The sequence below is a fragment of the Diplotaxodon limnothrissa genome, linkage group LG20 (assembly GCF_057381915.1).
Source record: "Diplotaxodon limnothrissa isolate DT_005_m linkage group LG20, D_limnothrissa_male_GT1.1, whole genome shotgun sequence".
NCBI classification, from domain to species: Eukaryota; Metazoa; Chordata; class Actinopteri; order Cichliformes; family Cichlidae; genus Diplotaxodon; species Diplotaxodon limnothrissa.
The window spans coordinates 27,725,628-27,742,923 of NC_140615.1; the positions used below are offsets into that span (position 1 = coordinate 27,725,628).

At 41.7% G+C, this 17,296-nt stretch overlaps 1 protein-coding gene across 1 annotated transcript in view; it reads right to left on the minus strand.

The window, feature by feature from the left end:
- The window catches only part of LOC146611104 (sterile alpha motif domain-containing protein 10-like), a 37,099-nt gene extending 21,071 nt beyond the window's left edge, over window positions 1–16,028 (minus strand). Inside the window, exons 1-2 of the mRNA XM_085345575.1 lie at window positions 15,953–16,028; window positions 5,591–5,775 (exon numbers count right to left, since the gene is read on the minus strand). Of these exons, the coding sequence (XP_085201701.1) occupies window positions 5,591–5,775; window positions 15,953–16,013 (246 nt within the window). The 5' untranslated portion in view covers window positions 16,014–16,028. The remainder of the gene's footprint in view (window positions 1–5,590; window positions 5,776–15,952) is intronic.
- Between the last annotated feature and the right edge of the window lie 1,268 nt (window positions 16,029–17,296).

Sequence of the window (17,296 nt, forward strand, 5' to 3'; positions counted from 1 at the left end):
ATCCTTCTGTTTGTATCCTCGCACAGCATTTGTCCTCCCAGCGTACTTTGTTCTATCATGTCTCTGATCTCCCCACTTCTACTAGCTTCTCACAAATTTTATCCACCCTCCCTTCCCCCTCCTTCTCACATGTTCACTCCCTTCTATCTTTTTTCTGCTTTGACTTCTGTGCACTGAGCTACTTTTTGTCCATATTAGTGCCTGGGTTTTGGTGCGCGTGGACTTGCAAGTATCTGTGCGCGTACGTGCATGCCCTGCCTCTCTGTGAAGCCGAATCGGGGGATTAGCTTAAAGTCAAGGGAGCGTGGGGAATCCTTAAAAATCACTCTTTGTGACCGATAACGCCTCTCTTCCGATCACTGCCTGTGTCTCTGCGCAGCCAGACCCTGCCTGAGATTGATCAATGACGTTATGCCAATTAGCAGTAAAACTCTGGAGGTGGGTGTAAGTGAATGAGTGAATCGATGTTTTATAGGATGCATGTCATGTACTGTATAATCTGTACATGACATGCATACTATAAATATATCACCTGCTGCCCCTCTCTGCTCTGCAGCATTTCCTACCGTATCTTTATCTCATCACAGGACAGCAAACACTCAACCCGTGTCCTGTATGCTCTCCCCTCTGACCGAACAGCTCTGTTTCTCTTCCATTTACTGTACAAATCTAAAAGTTGCTGTAATGTCATCATATAATTGCATATTTATCCTCTCTTTCCAATCCGAAAGACCCTGACAGATCCTTTCCCTGATTCCTTCATGTCTCTTCACACTTCTTATCTTTCATTCTTCTAGTAACAGTGAACCCCATCCCTTTTCCAGAGCAGTTTCTGTTGCATCATTTAGCACCCCTGTGTCTCCCACTGCTATATCTAGCCCTTTGCATTTGTGTGTTTGAGTATGTCACTGTGATTCTGAAAATGTTTCAGAAGCTTTTGTGAGTGTCTACTTGATTGTTCCTGTGCAAGTAACTTTGTGTGAGTGTGCGAACTGTCAACCTCTGTCAGCTTTGTGAAACTGCCTTTGGTTGTCCTCAGGACACTGAGTGCGTAAATGGCTTGCACTCATGCAAATATGAACAGTCTCTCAGTGGGTGGACAAAGAGCCAGATGGGATTTTCACAAAGCTTTCTATTTAGCATGAGTCAAACATGTGTCTTAGGCAGGGCAACACATCACCGAGTGGCAGGACAAGGACAATGCAGTCTACAGTATTTCTGCCTCGATGCAAAGCCACTCGTACTTATCTCTGTGTGTTTCGGTGTGAACCACTAGCCTTCACCATCAGCACTACGCCAGTACACCCGACGGGCTCCAAAGTTATGCTTTACATTGGGAAACTCACAATGTGGTCTGGTTTACTGGCTGAGCTACATCCCTGCCCTCATCCATAGCCACATGCTGTGGCTAGTGACCGAAAGTATAAGACTGCAATTACAAGCAGCAGAGACTAGGTTCCACTTAAGAGTGTCTAACGTATCCTTTGCCGGTAGAGCAGGTGATCAGAAGGTGCACAGAGCAGAGATGATTCTCCTTCACACTGAAGGAAGCCAATTTAGGTTCGGGCATCTGTCCAAAATGCTTTCTGCCCACCTCCCAGGTGAGCTTGTTTTAATCATGTCCAACTGGGAGGAGATCCTCTGGCACGCCCATAACATGTTTCTTTGTTGGCTTGGGAATGCCACAGTGTTTCCATATAGGAAGAGATGAGCTTTAGTGGACTCAATAGATGGATGAAACTCTCAATGAAAATACTAACATGCTGGTGATAGGGTGGCAAATTGATTGCCATGTCTTTCATCCTGGCTTACTATGTTACTACACTGACATGAACTAATTACCATTGAAAAGAAAGTACAGATGTGGTTCGCCAGAATTTCGATATTTCACAAACCTCATCAGGATTCATACCCTTAGACCATGAATGTCTGAAAAAAGTTTCATGAAATTCATCTGGATCAAGCTGTGAACTGACTGACAGACCAACTGTGGAATCTGTAGAACCATGCCATTATCCTGTCTAAAAACCTAGCACTTTGAAAGGAGCCTATGATGCACATTGTACAAGTAGTTTGCGTGTGCCTTAATTTATTACAGCAGACCACGATAATCTAAGCAATCTCATACATGTTCATACATGATAGAAGTGAGTACGTAATACAGAAACATATGAAACAACATACATTGGTGCTATTGGCGCAAAAGTGAACACTATTATATATGTGAGAATAGGGAATATACTCTTTTGTATCAGCTCAGGTCAGAAACTGTCTTCAATAAGGATAGTGGTAAAAATTTTCACTAAGTGGTTTTTTTTTATTTGCCCACCTAGCATAGCGTGAATAAAAGCCTCATTTCCAGTAACTCACTTGGTCCTGCTTTAGAGAAAGGAGACACAGTGGCTTCTATACCTTCCTAGATTGCATTCATTTTATTCCACCTATTCCCCAGTCTCATCTAAAGGTTCACCCACAAGCTGTGAGTCAGACGGCAAAATGAGCCACCCACAAACCCCTCCCTTCACCCCATCTGTCTATCTAAACAGCCAATTCAGGGATGGCACAGAAGGTACGTCAACTACGCAATAACTAATTATTTGGAAAATCTAGTCAGAAGACAGATCTCTGTAAGCCTAAACTTAATAAGGCAAAGGAGTATATAACCTCTGTTTCAACATATGCTTTTGCTGACTCCTGTTGAGCCAGCTGCTACTGTGTGCAGACAATATCTAACTTGTTTACAATATAAATTGAGCTGTTTTCAGTGCAATTGTCTACCCGTTGCAACCTTTTTAATAATCATTTCTTGGTGTCTTTCCTTTGCTTTCATTTTAATAAAATTTAAAAAACTGGAATATAGTGCACCGTGGTAAAAAAATGTTTTTAAAAATTACATTTTTGATATAGTTTTTGCATTGAAAATATTTTAATGCTGAGGGCATCTTTTGTAATAATGGCCCCTTTTGTGCATGCATGAACACCAATAAATATCAAAGATTTCTGTCCTCCCACTCTGCTGTCACTATTTTCTGTCTCCACTGACTGAGTGTTTGGATAGCAGTGCACAATGTGTTATATAAGCTTTGTTAAACAGATCAAGAAATTCCCCAGGTCCCACCTTATACAGAAGACAAGCTGTGTTTCACTTAACTGGCTTCCTCATTACAGCTGATGTGTGCACAACCAGTGTAATGGAGCATAATCTAATCATCCTGAGAGAACTGGATACATAGAAAACAATCGACAGTAAAAACGCACCAATATACACCAGTGCTTAAATGTATAGATGTACGAATGGACTCTGAAACACTTTCTGAATGCGCAGGCACTCATTCTCACACGCACACGTATCAGACAGAGCTGGACGGCTCTCCCATTTGTTGAATAATGCATTAAGAGGCTTGTTGCCACAAGGAAATGATAAGCCTTGCTTCTCATGGTATAGAGGAGGTTTAATTATCCGGTGTCTGTGTAATCACATGGAAACAGCTTCCCACTCGTCTTTCATTAGGCCTTTTATAGCCGTTATAGCTGAGTGGGCACTGTTTTATGAATTATTGAACACATTTTGTCATGCACATGTACATCTTAAGGCCTCAAGGTTGCAAATTTTCTTCAAACCAGTGGTGAGACAGAGCAAATGTCCTCCGCTAGCCTATCTGGTCTCTTTCATTTGAGGAGTAGGAGAAAGGACAGGAGCTGTTGTGTCATGTGCTGGTTTTGGGTAAACACAGACAGAAAGCCTTAAAATAGATTTTTTTTCTCTCTCTTTGTTTAGACTGTCTCTGGTGCTGGACAGATGGGATTTCATTTTGCACAAAGTAATGTGTGAAAGAAAACGATGCTCCGGTTGCTGTGCTTAAATGATACTGCTAAGAGCCGCCAGACACACATTCTGCATCCATCAATCAGCAGTGAAACAACTTCAATATGTAGTTTTTATACCAGTCAGTTCCGCTAAAGCTTTGCTGAGCATAAAAAAAGGGGGGCCTGAAAAAAAAAAAAAAAAACATGATCTGAGACATTTAGGTCACTATAAATTGCATGCTCCTGGGAGTTTATTTCCTGTGCAGTATGTGCTTGCTTGGACTGTACAAGAATAGTTACATCAGAAGGCAGTTCTCACGCCACTCCTGAATTATATAAGTTTTTCTCTGATGGTATCCACCACAGTCTAAGATGAGGCGAGCCAACATTATATAAATTAAACAATTAGTCTTCCTCTTTCCCACTAGACTAGATCGCTTTAGGTGAAGCTCCCGTTGCTTGTGCACATTCCTTTATCTTGCTGTATGATACGTTGTGTGGATAGGTTCGCTGCACCACACTCTTCTGCATGAGCTTAGACACTGTTTTGAAATTACATACATTTTTGTGACATATTATTTACTTCCAAGTTACAACAAAATTATACTCAAAGAAAAAGTATTTTTTCCAAATAATTTTACTAAAGCATTTCATTATAATGTAATGTAATATAACACCATGCAAGTGACATGTAACATTATTTACAGCAAAAATGGACCACAGTTGGCATAGTAAGTAGTAAGAATGCTTTATGTTTAAATGCTTCAATCACACAGGTCTAGAGGCTGGTTAGCGATCATGTAGCAACCACTGGTTGGAGAATACACATTTTTCCTCATGACCAGTGGTTCTGAGTGGTTGGTGGCAGTTGCTGTGAATTTGATTGTCAAATCCCTCTTCATGCAAGCCTTTCAGAGACCTGCATGCAAGTGTATTCTGTGACAGATTGGCGAGTGGTTACGAGTGGTTAGCCGTCGCAAAATTGAGTGCACAGGGGTATTTGGTGCTACATCAAAACATCCTTGCAATTGCTTTGATTGCTAGCAGGTTGCTAGGGTCGCCTGTAGCTTGCATGGCAGACATAAACTTGGCTGCAAATACCAGCAAACTACTCATCAAGCACTGATGAATGACTGAAAACTCTGATGCAGTCTGGAAATAAAGGTTTCACTTGAAATGTGTTGGTTGCAGTGGTAGGGTACAACTTTTGCTTTGAAAGCAAACATTCCCTATTTCCAGAGAGTGTCGCACTTTCTCGTGCTTCAGTCGCTCACAGTAAAATGGGGAGTATTTGCAGTATTTCATTCAAACTATATACAACTGTGAGCAAATCAATCGCAAGAAGGTTTTCGGTACAGCACTCTTTTTGCAAACAATCACAAGTGTCAACCAGTTACCTACAGCAACCACTTGGGCATTTCTTTGTGAACAGTGACTGCCGGTCGCTAACCTGTCTCAAGGCATGTGTGACTGAGGAATTGCTATTTTATATCCAAAGAAAGAGAAACTTTAAATTTCTGTATAAAAATGTCATTAAAATGAACTGACAAGAGTAAACTGTAACTGACTGACTGCGCTGACCCTAAGGGTACTGCAAAGTGTGTTGACATAGAGGGGGAGGGATCTTAAATTTGTTTTTCTAAGATGCTAAATTGCCCACTGGCCTTTTTAATTCTGAAAAATAAAAATAAAAATATAAGCAAAAACCCTTCAGAGTTATTCACATGCACTGAAAACACTCCTCCGCATTGCCTTTGGTTTGTGTGTGTGGACATCTTCATACCTGGATGCCCTCTGTGCCGGGCTGCTGCAGTAGTTTGACGGTGCGTGTGTGTGCTGTCTTCTGGCCACGGCCGTCGTGCCAGGTCAGGTTGCTGCCTCCGGCGTGACGCGGCAGCTGGTAACTCAGCTCCTCAGCAGACACCGTGTGCTCCAGGGATGCACGGCAAAAACTGAAGCTGGACGCCGCTGACAAGAGAGCAAAGAAGAAGAACCAGCAAATGAAACAGAAGGAAACAAGCAGAGGAGAAATAATAGCTACTGATAAGCACTCACTTTGTATTTTCTTTACGAAAGGGGTTTTCATAAGGTCCATGGACTAAGAAACAAGAACATCCAAACCTAACAAAAATAAATGATTGATAATCCTCTAGGAGCTTAACAGGAAGCATTCACCCCAGATTACATGCTGTGTGTTCTGATTCTATAACAGCTACAAACAGATGGCTGTTTTGGTGATGGTGGTGGGCAGCAGTGCAACTACAGTGTGATCTCCAATTATGCTGAGTGCATATTCACAGAGGCACCGCATGATTTCTGGAACTGTGTCTCTCTTTCAGATTAGTCCTTGATTATTTAAATCCTACTTCATGAATATTTTATTTTTTTTCTTTTTCTATCTTTACCCCCGTTCCCTGTCAAGACTAAATGCTTGCTATGAGACACTGAAGCAGACAAGTTGTCAGTGCGGGGTCAGAGTATAGTTCTGTGAAGGCCAAAGGGCATCTTCTACAGTTCACATCAAGTTGAATGAGCTATTTTACTGCGGTTAGTCATCTGTAGCCATGGATTTATTTCAAAGCGTAGACATGCAGTCATTGCTCAGTTTACCTAAGCATTGATTTAATGTGATGTAATGCAAATAATAAGAGGCTAGGCGGCAGGAGGCAGTAGAGGGGTAAAAAGGTCAAGAGGGTGTGTAAACAGAAAGAGAACTGATGACAATTAACTGGTTAACATAGTCATTTTGCGGTAATTAAAAAAAAAAGTGATTGATAAGAAACCTGCTTATTAGTGGTAAATGAGAAACCTTGTTTACATGCAACCACTGATATTCTGTAAATCATTTATACACTCATTCTTGATTATTTTGGTTCAAACAAAAATGAAATAATATTTACGTTTTGACTGCAAGCTCTTTGCCAGTCGAGTAAGATTTGTTTAATTTCCATTTTGTGGTACACTTATTCAAGTTCTCATGAATGCAAACATCAAATCAGACACTAACATGGTTGCAGCTCGGTGCATTTAGGCAGTGTCAGAATGGGGAAGAAAAGGTGATTTAAGGGACTTTTAACGTGACATAACTGTTTGTAACAGATGTCTGGTCTGAGCATTTAACAAACTGCTGAGCTACTGGGATTTCCCCCCCATCTTTACCATCTCTAGAGTTTCCAATGACTGGTCATAAAAAGAGAAGATATCCAGTGAGCTGCAGTTCTCTGAGTGAAAATGCCTTGTTGATGCCAGAGGTCAGGGGAGAATGGTCAGACTGAGCTGATAGCTAGGCAACAGTAACTCAAATAACCACTTGTTACTACCAGGGTATCCAGAAGAGCATCAGAGAATGCATATGTCAAACTTTGAAGCAGATAGGAATGGACACATACCTGTAGACTGTCAGCTAAGAAAAGGAAAGGCTATAATTCACACACGCTCACCAAAATTGAATAACAATGGAATAATTTTGTCTGGTCAGGTGACTCTCGATTTCTGCTGCAACATTTGGGTGGTGGAGTCAGAATTTGATGCCTGGATAGACTAGAAGAAAGCCAATGACTCAATGGCTCACATGGATCCTAAAATGTCTATAACTATACAAGATCAACATGGTCTTTTGAACAAGTCACCATCAAATGTGGGATATACCAGGATGCTCTGTCACGACTGCTGTTTGGCAAACGGCCTAAAAAACACCCTTAGCCAGATCATCAGCCAGACTGGCTACAGGTACCGAATACAGAATGGAGTAAACATTAACCACCTCCTCTACATGGATAACATCATGTATGTTATAAGTTAAAAACAATATAAATTCTAGGACTAGGATCAACGACATCAAAATGCCATTTAGACTGGAGAAGTGTAGCTGGATCGTAACTAAGAGAGGGAAAGTAGTCTGAACTGAGGGGAATGCACTACCAAAAGGCAACACTGCAGACATCAAGGACAGATACAAGTACCTGAGAATCCCACAGACAAATGTGAAGCACTTGAAAAGAGACCACATCTTTGCTGCAACCACCAAATACCTGCAGGGAATAAGGCAAGTCCTGAAGAATCAGCTGAATGGGAAGGACAAGATCTGGGCAATCAATACCTACATCCTACCACTCACCAGATACCCTGCTGGGATAATCAGCTGGCCAAAGGAGGTGATAGAAGCCACCTACATCAAGAGTTTCACCACAAATGCAGCAATCTGTAACTATAAACTAAGTGGAAGGATGGAGGCCGAGGACTAGCGTGTGTCAGATCCACTATCCAGGATGAGACAACGAACATCCATGACTACATTAGAAAGATGGCCACAAGTGATCACATGCTTAGTACATACCATGAGAAAGAATAGGAGCAACATCAGGACCCATTATGGAAAGACAGGTCCCTGCACTGTACATACCACCGGCAGATAGAAGAAGTGGCTGCAGCACAAGTATGAGCTCTAAGCACAAGCTCGATAGAGGCACCAAACACAACCCCAGGTGCAGGCTGTATAAAAATGTCCCTGAGACAATCCAGCACATAACAGCAAGGTGCAAGATGCTAGGAGGCAGGGCATACATGGAACACAATCAAGCGACTGACATAGTATACAGGAACATCTGTGCTGAGTATGGCCTGCAAGTCCACAAAAGGTCAAAATGGCACACACCCATAGGGTTGTTAAGAATGACCAAGCTAGGGTCTTGTGGGACTTCCAGATACAGACACAACTGGTGATGGCTATTCAACTGGAGACAGTAGTGGTGGACAAACACTTCTACTTCAAACCACAAGTTTTATCTGACTATGTGAAAACCGTTAGTGAGATGGAGACAGACTTGCTGATGATAGAAGTAAAAGTGAAATGTGGAATAATAAATGTTGTATTCATTACTTATTGATCTGAAAGTCTCTTTACAAAAGAAGAACAAAAGCACATGCTTTGAGGGAACAACAACAAAAATGCCATCTTCTGTGAATGATTTCTTAAATTCTTTTCCTCATTCGTCCAAAGAGAGAAGGGAGAAACTGAACTGGGCTGAATCTGATCTTTCTGATGTGTTCATCTATCAGTCTACCAATTTTCTACATTTTTTTTCCTGTCTTTAAGGGACTTTTGACACTTGGTCATCTAGAAAGAAAGAAAGAAAGAAAGAAAGAAAGAAAGAAAGAAAGAAAGAAAGAAAGAAAGAAAGAAAGAAAGAAAGAAAGAAAGAAAGAAAGAAAGAAAGAAAGAAAGAAAGAAAGAAAGAAAGAAAGAAAGAAAGTTCATTAACTAACAAAGGATTATAATCTTTCCATTTCCATATTAGAATTAAATAAAGGCCTGCTGAGACCTGCTGTATGACAGCTGAAAATGGTGGGAAACAGCTGGTTGCAGCTCCGAGTCGGGAGGGGACACTTTTTTTTCATCCTACACGTCGGTCGAAGTGAGCAGTGGTGAATACAGAATTCACACAGCCATGATGGGAAGACTAACAAAAGGGGGTAGAGATGAAAAAGAAGAAGAAAGACCTGTCAGGAATCACTGATGTGTAGCCTTTTCTGCTTCTCTCCCTTCGTGTACGGTTTTCTCCCTCTGCACTCTTGTCTTGCACTTCACTCCTGCTTTCCCCATTTCTGTATGCTGCCACTTTTGTGTCTTCTTAAGCAGTATCTTCCTTGTTTCCCATCTTTCTTTTTCTCACTCACTCTCTTTCAGCTTTCTGGTTGTCAGCTCTTTGGGGTTGTCAGGAAAAACCAGGCCCAAACCTGATGTAATTACTGCCAGTCAGGGGGAGGAGACAGGAGGAAGAAACATGGGAAGCTAAGTGCCTCACAACCCTAAAGACCTGCCAATCTCACAAAAAGAGGCAAGAGAAAGTGCACAAGCAAGAGCAAGACAGCCAAGCTGCAAATTAACATCAGATTCATGCAAACCGATCAAACTTTATAAAGGTGAAAGAGCTCCAGAAGAAGGCAGGGAGACACATTAATAGACCACAGAACAACTTAATTTTACAAGCTGTTAAAGAGCAAGCTTTCAAGGTATAAGATGTAGCAGACATCACTTTTAACAGGATCGTGACTTCCCTCTGCCACTGAAATCCCACCTTTGCCACATTGCCAGGCCTCACCACTTCCGTTACGTACAAATGAAGACAAACTGCTCATTCTGTGGTTTAATGGATTTTGTAGGCTCTCCCTCCTGGGACAGGATACTGCAGAGAATTTAAGATGAGGCAAAGATGATTAAATATCCATACCTTTCAACTGACATCGCTTTTGAAATGACATTGCACCATATCCCTCTACTGCTTGCTTTTAGGGACGCAAAGCTTTAAGACCATGCACGTGCACTATCATCTATCTGTGTTAAAGCCCTTCAGATCTTTATGATCTGGGGTGATTACCACCCTTACCATTAAAAAAAAAAGGTGTTATCAGTCACCTTTACTTGTCTGTCTCAGCTTGAATTTGATCTGACTCGACAACCGCACCATCTCCACTGTCCTATTTGTCACTATCTGGTGTTGCATTATCTCTCGCTGCCCTTGCTGGTGACTTTTTTTCACTTCCAGCCGAGGGAGTGTTGAGAAGACAACTAATGATGGAGGGTGGATGGTGGGAGGCAGAATGGAAAGACAAAAGCAAGATATGTGTCTTGTGGGTAGCTGAAAAAGAAGATATACAGTGATGGAGTGTAATTTAAGTCTGTACCTCCAGCTTCACATACTGAGAAAAAAGGTATGTGTATAGTGAAGGTGCCAAAATCAAGGGCAAAGTGTCGGACAGGTGTGTGCGTCTGTTGTGTATGTGTGTGTGTAGAGGACAGGTAGGTCAATATGACTCAGCCCAGTGAAGTGTAACCTCATATCACCTCCTCTTGACGGAGCAGCATATCTGCTGTGAGAGTGGCTGCTAACTCTCAGAGGTATTTCCTTTTGAAAAGGTAATTAAGCTGTTAGGTACAGCACCCAGGAAGGTCGTTCCAAGCCAAATCCCTCAGTAGATTAACATGGCGTCACCGAACATTGCTCATTTGACTCTAAAAAAGAGCATCTAAATGAGTCCATGTGGACTCTTTTGCTGTGTAGGCTTTTTGTTGAAGTTTGATTTCTGCATAACCTTGGCTTCAACTTTAGGATGCATCTGAATATGTGTTTGCTTCATCCTTATGCATGGAGGATGAGGCAAGTGATCCGGTTATCCACCTTATTTCAGGCATCACAGAGACGGTGCCACGGTGTATTTGAGCAGCATGATATTGGCATCGAGTACCTCCCCACCAAACACCTTTTAGTCAACTCTAAGATAAAATTTCTATTTGCAGTCCAAGTTTTATATAAAAGAGGAAAGGAAAAAAAAAAATCACAGTTACCCTCATTTCTCTGTAATCTTCAAGCGGGTGAAACTCTATCACACAGTGATTTCATGCCTGTATAACACATTAAACTTGGACTCCTAAATACAGCATTCAGCAGACCAATGCTGCCAACACGTTTACCGATGATCCCAATTTGCTGGTCCTATAGCATGTTAGAGGTAAAGCATGGGGCTATTTACATCTCATCCATTCCACCAGACCCAGTTTTAACCCCAGGAATGAGCCATGAAATTACTTCATTTGAACGAGCAGGAGGGGGGGGGGGGGGGGGGGGGGGGAGAAGAAGAATCTGGTCGCAGCTTTAAAAATAAATATAAAACCCAGGACCCCAGGGTTTTTCCCATGATGCACTGCAGTCTATTATCCGCTGTGACACGAGACATTGTCACAGAGGCTAGGGCTGAGGTTTACTTTTCACAAGCGATCAGTGTCAGGGGAACACACAAACAGAGAATTGGTAGTAAACAATGGACATCCACGACACAGGCTCCAAGTCCCGTCATCAACTCTGATCAGGGCACAGACGAGAGAAATGCCAACTTAATCTGTGTGTCTGATTGTGGGTGTTAGTAAATGCCAGCATACTCACACATACATACATTAATGGGCCTCACAATGCCAGGATGCATACTCATATATTCACACATCTGTACAATCCCCTGTCTGTATTTGTTTAAGCCAGAGGATCTGAGTCAAGCTGCAGAGAGGCTGTATATATGAGGCTGGATTCTGGATTCAAACTGCAGGGCAGTTATGGCTTACAGTGCACAGTGCAGCCAAGAACGCAGCTGGAGTTGCCATTTCTGTTATGATTTTGCCAGTGAGAGCTTGCACTACCCTGAGAGCACCTAACAGAGAATAACAAAAGCTGGTATAGGAAATGCCAGGCCAACCTTGGTCTCCTCTTTGCAAGCAGTGGTGTGAGAGAGAAAAAAAAAGCTCTGTAATGGTCCCGCATTAAGGACAAAATGACTTTTATTCTCTAACTCTAGCCACCACCACACTCTCACAGAGACAGACAGAACTATTGATTATCCATCACTGTTTCAGAGAACATACAATTACAGATCACTTTAGATAAAACAGGCACAGACACAGACCACCTAACTCCTCCAATCGAGGTCACTGGCTGTCATATCCACTCCTGTTCAAAGGAACTTCCTACATGTTTCACACAAGAGGAAGAAAACGAAGGACTACTAGGAAGAGGAGACAGGATATAAGGGTCTGACACGGTCATGCTCTCTTAAGTGGATGACGAAAAGTAACCCAGAGTATAGGGAGAAATAGAACGTCAGGGAACTAGGCGAAATGGCAATTTACAAATGAAAGAGAATAGATGGAAAATGAAGCTTTAGAGAAGAGCATTAAAATTAATTGCACCAGGAAACGAAGGGGGGGCGAAGAATGAAGGTGTGAACTGCTAAGAAGATGAGTTTGTGGAGATCATGCATGTCTATTGTTTTCTCCCCTTCACAGCCAAGCTCCTGTATGATGACATGGGAGGACAGATTAGATCTCACTGACAATCAATAATCCAGAGTGAATGTCAGAGGCAGAGGGAGGATGAGGAAGGACAAGGGGGAGGAGATGAGCTTGAATAATAGAATTTGAGTTGTGACCAGGGCTGAGCAAACCAGGGAACAGACAAGATGCTTTGTTATAAACAATTTTATAGTAACTACACCCTGAAATGAAACTTAAAACTTGACTTTGGCAATGCATAACTATTCTGGTACCCGTGTGTTTCATTGCAAAGTGATGAAAGGAGCAAAAAACAGCAGCCTGAAAACAAGGATGCTGCATAACGTCAAAACTAGCTCAACACTCAACACAAATGTGTATGAATTTGTTTTCTGTGTATAAAGAAATGTAGTTAAAATCATCAAACTGCCTATTTTGAATCTTTAATTCTTTTACTGTTTTCACATTGTTGCAAACTCAGGTCTCTTAATTGTTTCTGGTTAAAAATCTTTGCTGTGCCATCATCACCGCCTCCACCTTCAAATGTGGAAACACTCATGTGTTGTTTCTGTAAACACACCTTTATTATTGCTTTGAGAGTACATTAGGGCTGCCACGATTAGTCGACTAGTCACGATTACGTCGACTATCAAAATCGTCGACGACTGATTTAATAGTCGACGCGTCGTTTGAAGCTTTGTAAGATCACAAAAGACGCAGGAATGAGTAGTAGGATTTAAGAGTGTAATAACGGACTGAAACAGAAGAGGGCAGCACTGCATGGATGCCAGCTGCCGTTAAACCCTGAAGAAGAAGAAGCTGTGTCCCAGAATTCATAGCGCAGCCCAGCTCAATTTCCAACAACGGCGGCAGCTAGTTAGTTTTAAAATTACTCTTATTATTCTTTTCTGGGTCACAAAATAAACGTAGCTGTGTAAACCTCAAATATTTGCTCAGTTTATCAAGATGCCACATATTTTCAAAAGCGCGCCGACGTTTTCGGAGACGTCTGTTACCCACTAGCTCGATAGCTAGCTAGGCTCACTAGAGCCCGTGAGAACACCGGACTCCCGGCAAATCGTTTTCAAACCCACCGCCTTCTTTCGCTACTCAGGTTAAACATACATAAGTCACTTAGATAACTTAAACATGTTATTGTTTGGCTTTTTTTTGTATTTTATTTGTTCCTGAGTAAATCGGTTTGGCTGAGATTAAAGTTATAGTTTTTACACAGCTGAATAAACGTCAAGCAGACAGCTGATTATCAGAAGTGTGAGATGCTCGAGAATTTACTCCGGTGTCCTGTTATATTTTAGATAGCAAGGAGTTTATTAAACTTCACCGAAACAATCTGTAAAATTCATTAAAATTTAATAAACTATCATCTTGTCTTTATTTTTAGTTAGCACATACCTTAAACACTTAAAGCTGTAAGCTAATGATAGTTATATATGAGCAGATGCTGCTGGTGCAATATGCTGTACGTTTTACGTCCAATGGATGATGATCTGATTAGTCGACTAATCGCAAAAATAATCGGTGACTAGTCGACTATCAAAATAATCGTTTGTGGCAGCCCTAGAGTACATTATGACGTATTATGTCGTTGAGGTAAGAGGGCTTGTTGTATGGGTCTCATTTCAAGCCCCGTATTTTTACACTTGACTCCGCCGTGGTGCAGTAGCTTTGGATCGTTCACACTTTAAAAATAATCCTCATTTATCTGATACTGACCTTTCTGCAAACCTGTGGCTCATCATCATGCTGTGGCCCCACAGCATATCCACTCTCTCTGACATCATACAAATCCAAGAGTTGAAAAATAAACTTAACCCAAGAATAAGAAACAGTCTGAATCCTGGCCTGACCTCTTTATTTCAAACTTTGACCATATGTAGTTCCCTTTACATTATAAAATGGAAAAGATCCTAACATAAAGGCAACTACAGTAAGACTGTAGCAAGCGGGTTGGTTGTAGTAATTAACTACAGAAAATTATCCTCTGAGTCATTGAGTTTTTCACTGAAAATGGCTAGTGTACATTAACCGCCTTGCACCAAATGCCAGATGGCAAGTAACAAAAGGGTGTGATATTAATAGTATACAGCATTCATACATCATCAAGCTTGTGTGAGTGTGGATTGGTCAGAACTGGCTGACAGAGACCTGGCTGGCATGTGAGGACACTATCCAGCAACTGAAATCACATTACCATGTGAATGTTTCAAATACTGAAAGTAAAGACATTGTAGATCTAGTACTACTTCACCTATACGGCCTACATATATGTACCGTTTACTGTATGACACTTTGGCAGTCTGCAGTAGGCATCCACTTACATAATGAATCCATAGAGTAATCATTACAATGAATCAGTGATTTTCCATTAAAGCCTCAAGTGTCACACGGCAACCAGTATCAGTGTTTATGTACATGTTTGTAAAATATTATTTAACAAGAACTACAGAGGTAACACAGATCAATCTGCCTATTCACATCTACTCAACTGCTATCATTCACAATGTGTGAAAAGCTTTGACAAATGTAATCAAATTAGCCTCATTAGGACTTAGAAATTAATCAAGGGAAATTAGACAAGGCATGAAAATTTACTTGAGGTGCTCAGACCGAGCAAAGCGTGGTATACATTTTCAAATACTCGTGACAGTGGCAGTGGTATCCCCAGGCAGATGTTATAATATTATAACTCAAACATGCAGAACTGTCCATCCAGAATTGTGCACTTTGCTGATTTAATTCCATGTTTAGAATTCACTTTTTCAGATGTTTCAGAGAGAGACCGTTTGTCAAACGTGCCGTCCTCCTCTACGCCACAGGAAATAATCCAAAATAATGATGGAAATGAAATGACATAACGTCTCTGCTAAGAACAAAATTGGCTTCTTAAACATGCGGTGTTTGTTTACAGCTGTTCCCCTGAGTGGCAAAACATCCTCAGTGAGTGGATTAACGGATGCTTGGGTGCAAAATATCAAAGCTCTGAAAAACTCAATTTCCTCCTCAACTTACAACCATGTCCTCGATAAAGCCAGCAGGAAATTAGTCATTTAACAGGTTATCGCAAAACAATAGCAGCATTCATCTCAATGTCAAAATATTATCTTTTCATTTAAAGAGCAGTTTAAGCCTATCACTGGAACCAAGAGCTATAAGCCAGATGGCGTGCTAATGAACTCTAAAGTGGTTCAAGCAATGAGACTAATAGGTTTTCTCGTTATTATTGTTTTGTTTTTTCCTCTAAATTGAAATTAAAGAAGCAATTTGAAAAAGCAAAATGCAGTATGGTAGTAGTTCCCAGTTCACACATACCTTCAGTGATAGCCTGAAAGGCTGTCCGGCAGGAATTTGCTAAACTTTGTCTGCTGATCATAGAGAAATCCTCTCTTCATACTATTACACGATAACTCCATATGGAGGTGGTGATCATCCACAAATGGCCTGTATTTTATATAGCGCTTTACTAGTCCCTAAGGACCCCAAAGCGCTTTACATATCCAGTCATCCACCCATTCACACACACATTCACACACTGGTGATGGCAAGCTACATTGTAGCCACAGCCACCCTGGGGCGCACTGACAGAGGCGAGGCTGCCGGACACTGGCGCCACCGGGCCCTCTGACCACCACCAGTAGGCAACGGGTGAAGTGTCTTGCCCAAGGACACAACGACCGAGACTGTCCAAGCCGGGGCTCGAACCTGCAACCTTCCGATTACAAGGCGAACTCCCAACTCTTGAGCCACGATCACCCACAAGGGTTAAAAGCTCCTGGAGTGATGCAAGGGAGTCTGTGCACAAGCTGCCACTCATAAACACACACACAGTGGCCTACAGTGGTGAGTATGAGCCGCACTTATTTGTGATTGTCATGTGGTCTGTAAATCAATGCAGTGCACTCACACTGCGGTCTGGGTTCAGTACTCAATATGTTATTGAGTGTCCTTAAAGCTTTACTGTCACACAAACCCCGCTTTTGCTTATGTATGTCAGCACTCATGAAGCCTTCGCCACATATTAGAGAGGAAACATCGGAGCATAGCGTGGCCATAATAACCATTCAATAACACACAATGTACAAGCACACCCACACACACACACACACACTATTCTGCATAAATAAACACAAAGGTTATTGAACACCAGAGGATTTGCAAACAAAGAGGTGAATAAATGACCATTGTGAGCATTAGTTGATAATCTGCTCTACACCATCCCTGAATCCATACAAAGACGCCAGGATGAGGGGATAAAAGATGATAAAGAGGAGGGGGGAGTAGGCTTATCAAAAGAGTGGAGAGCTGGTGTGGGGGGGAAAAAGAGATAAAAAGTTAATGCTCTGCAGAAGCTAAGAGGTAAACAGAGAAAGACAAAAGAGCACAGTGAGGCGAAAAGGAAAATGTGCCAATGAATCTGGAGCTGAGATAGATGGGTCGAGACTGAAGGCTCCAGACAGGGAGTTAGTTTGCAAGCAGCATGAATGATTAGAAACTCAGCAATAGAGGCGGTGATAGTGTTAACACTTCTGTCTGCCAACTGAAATATAACTCAGCGCTTTGAAGTTTTAAAAGTTTGTTGCAATGCTCATGTGATGCGATCCAGGAGGCTTCTTCTAATCTTTCCTGGAGGGGGGGGAGGGAAAGACAGACAGACAG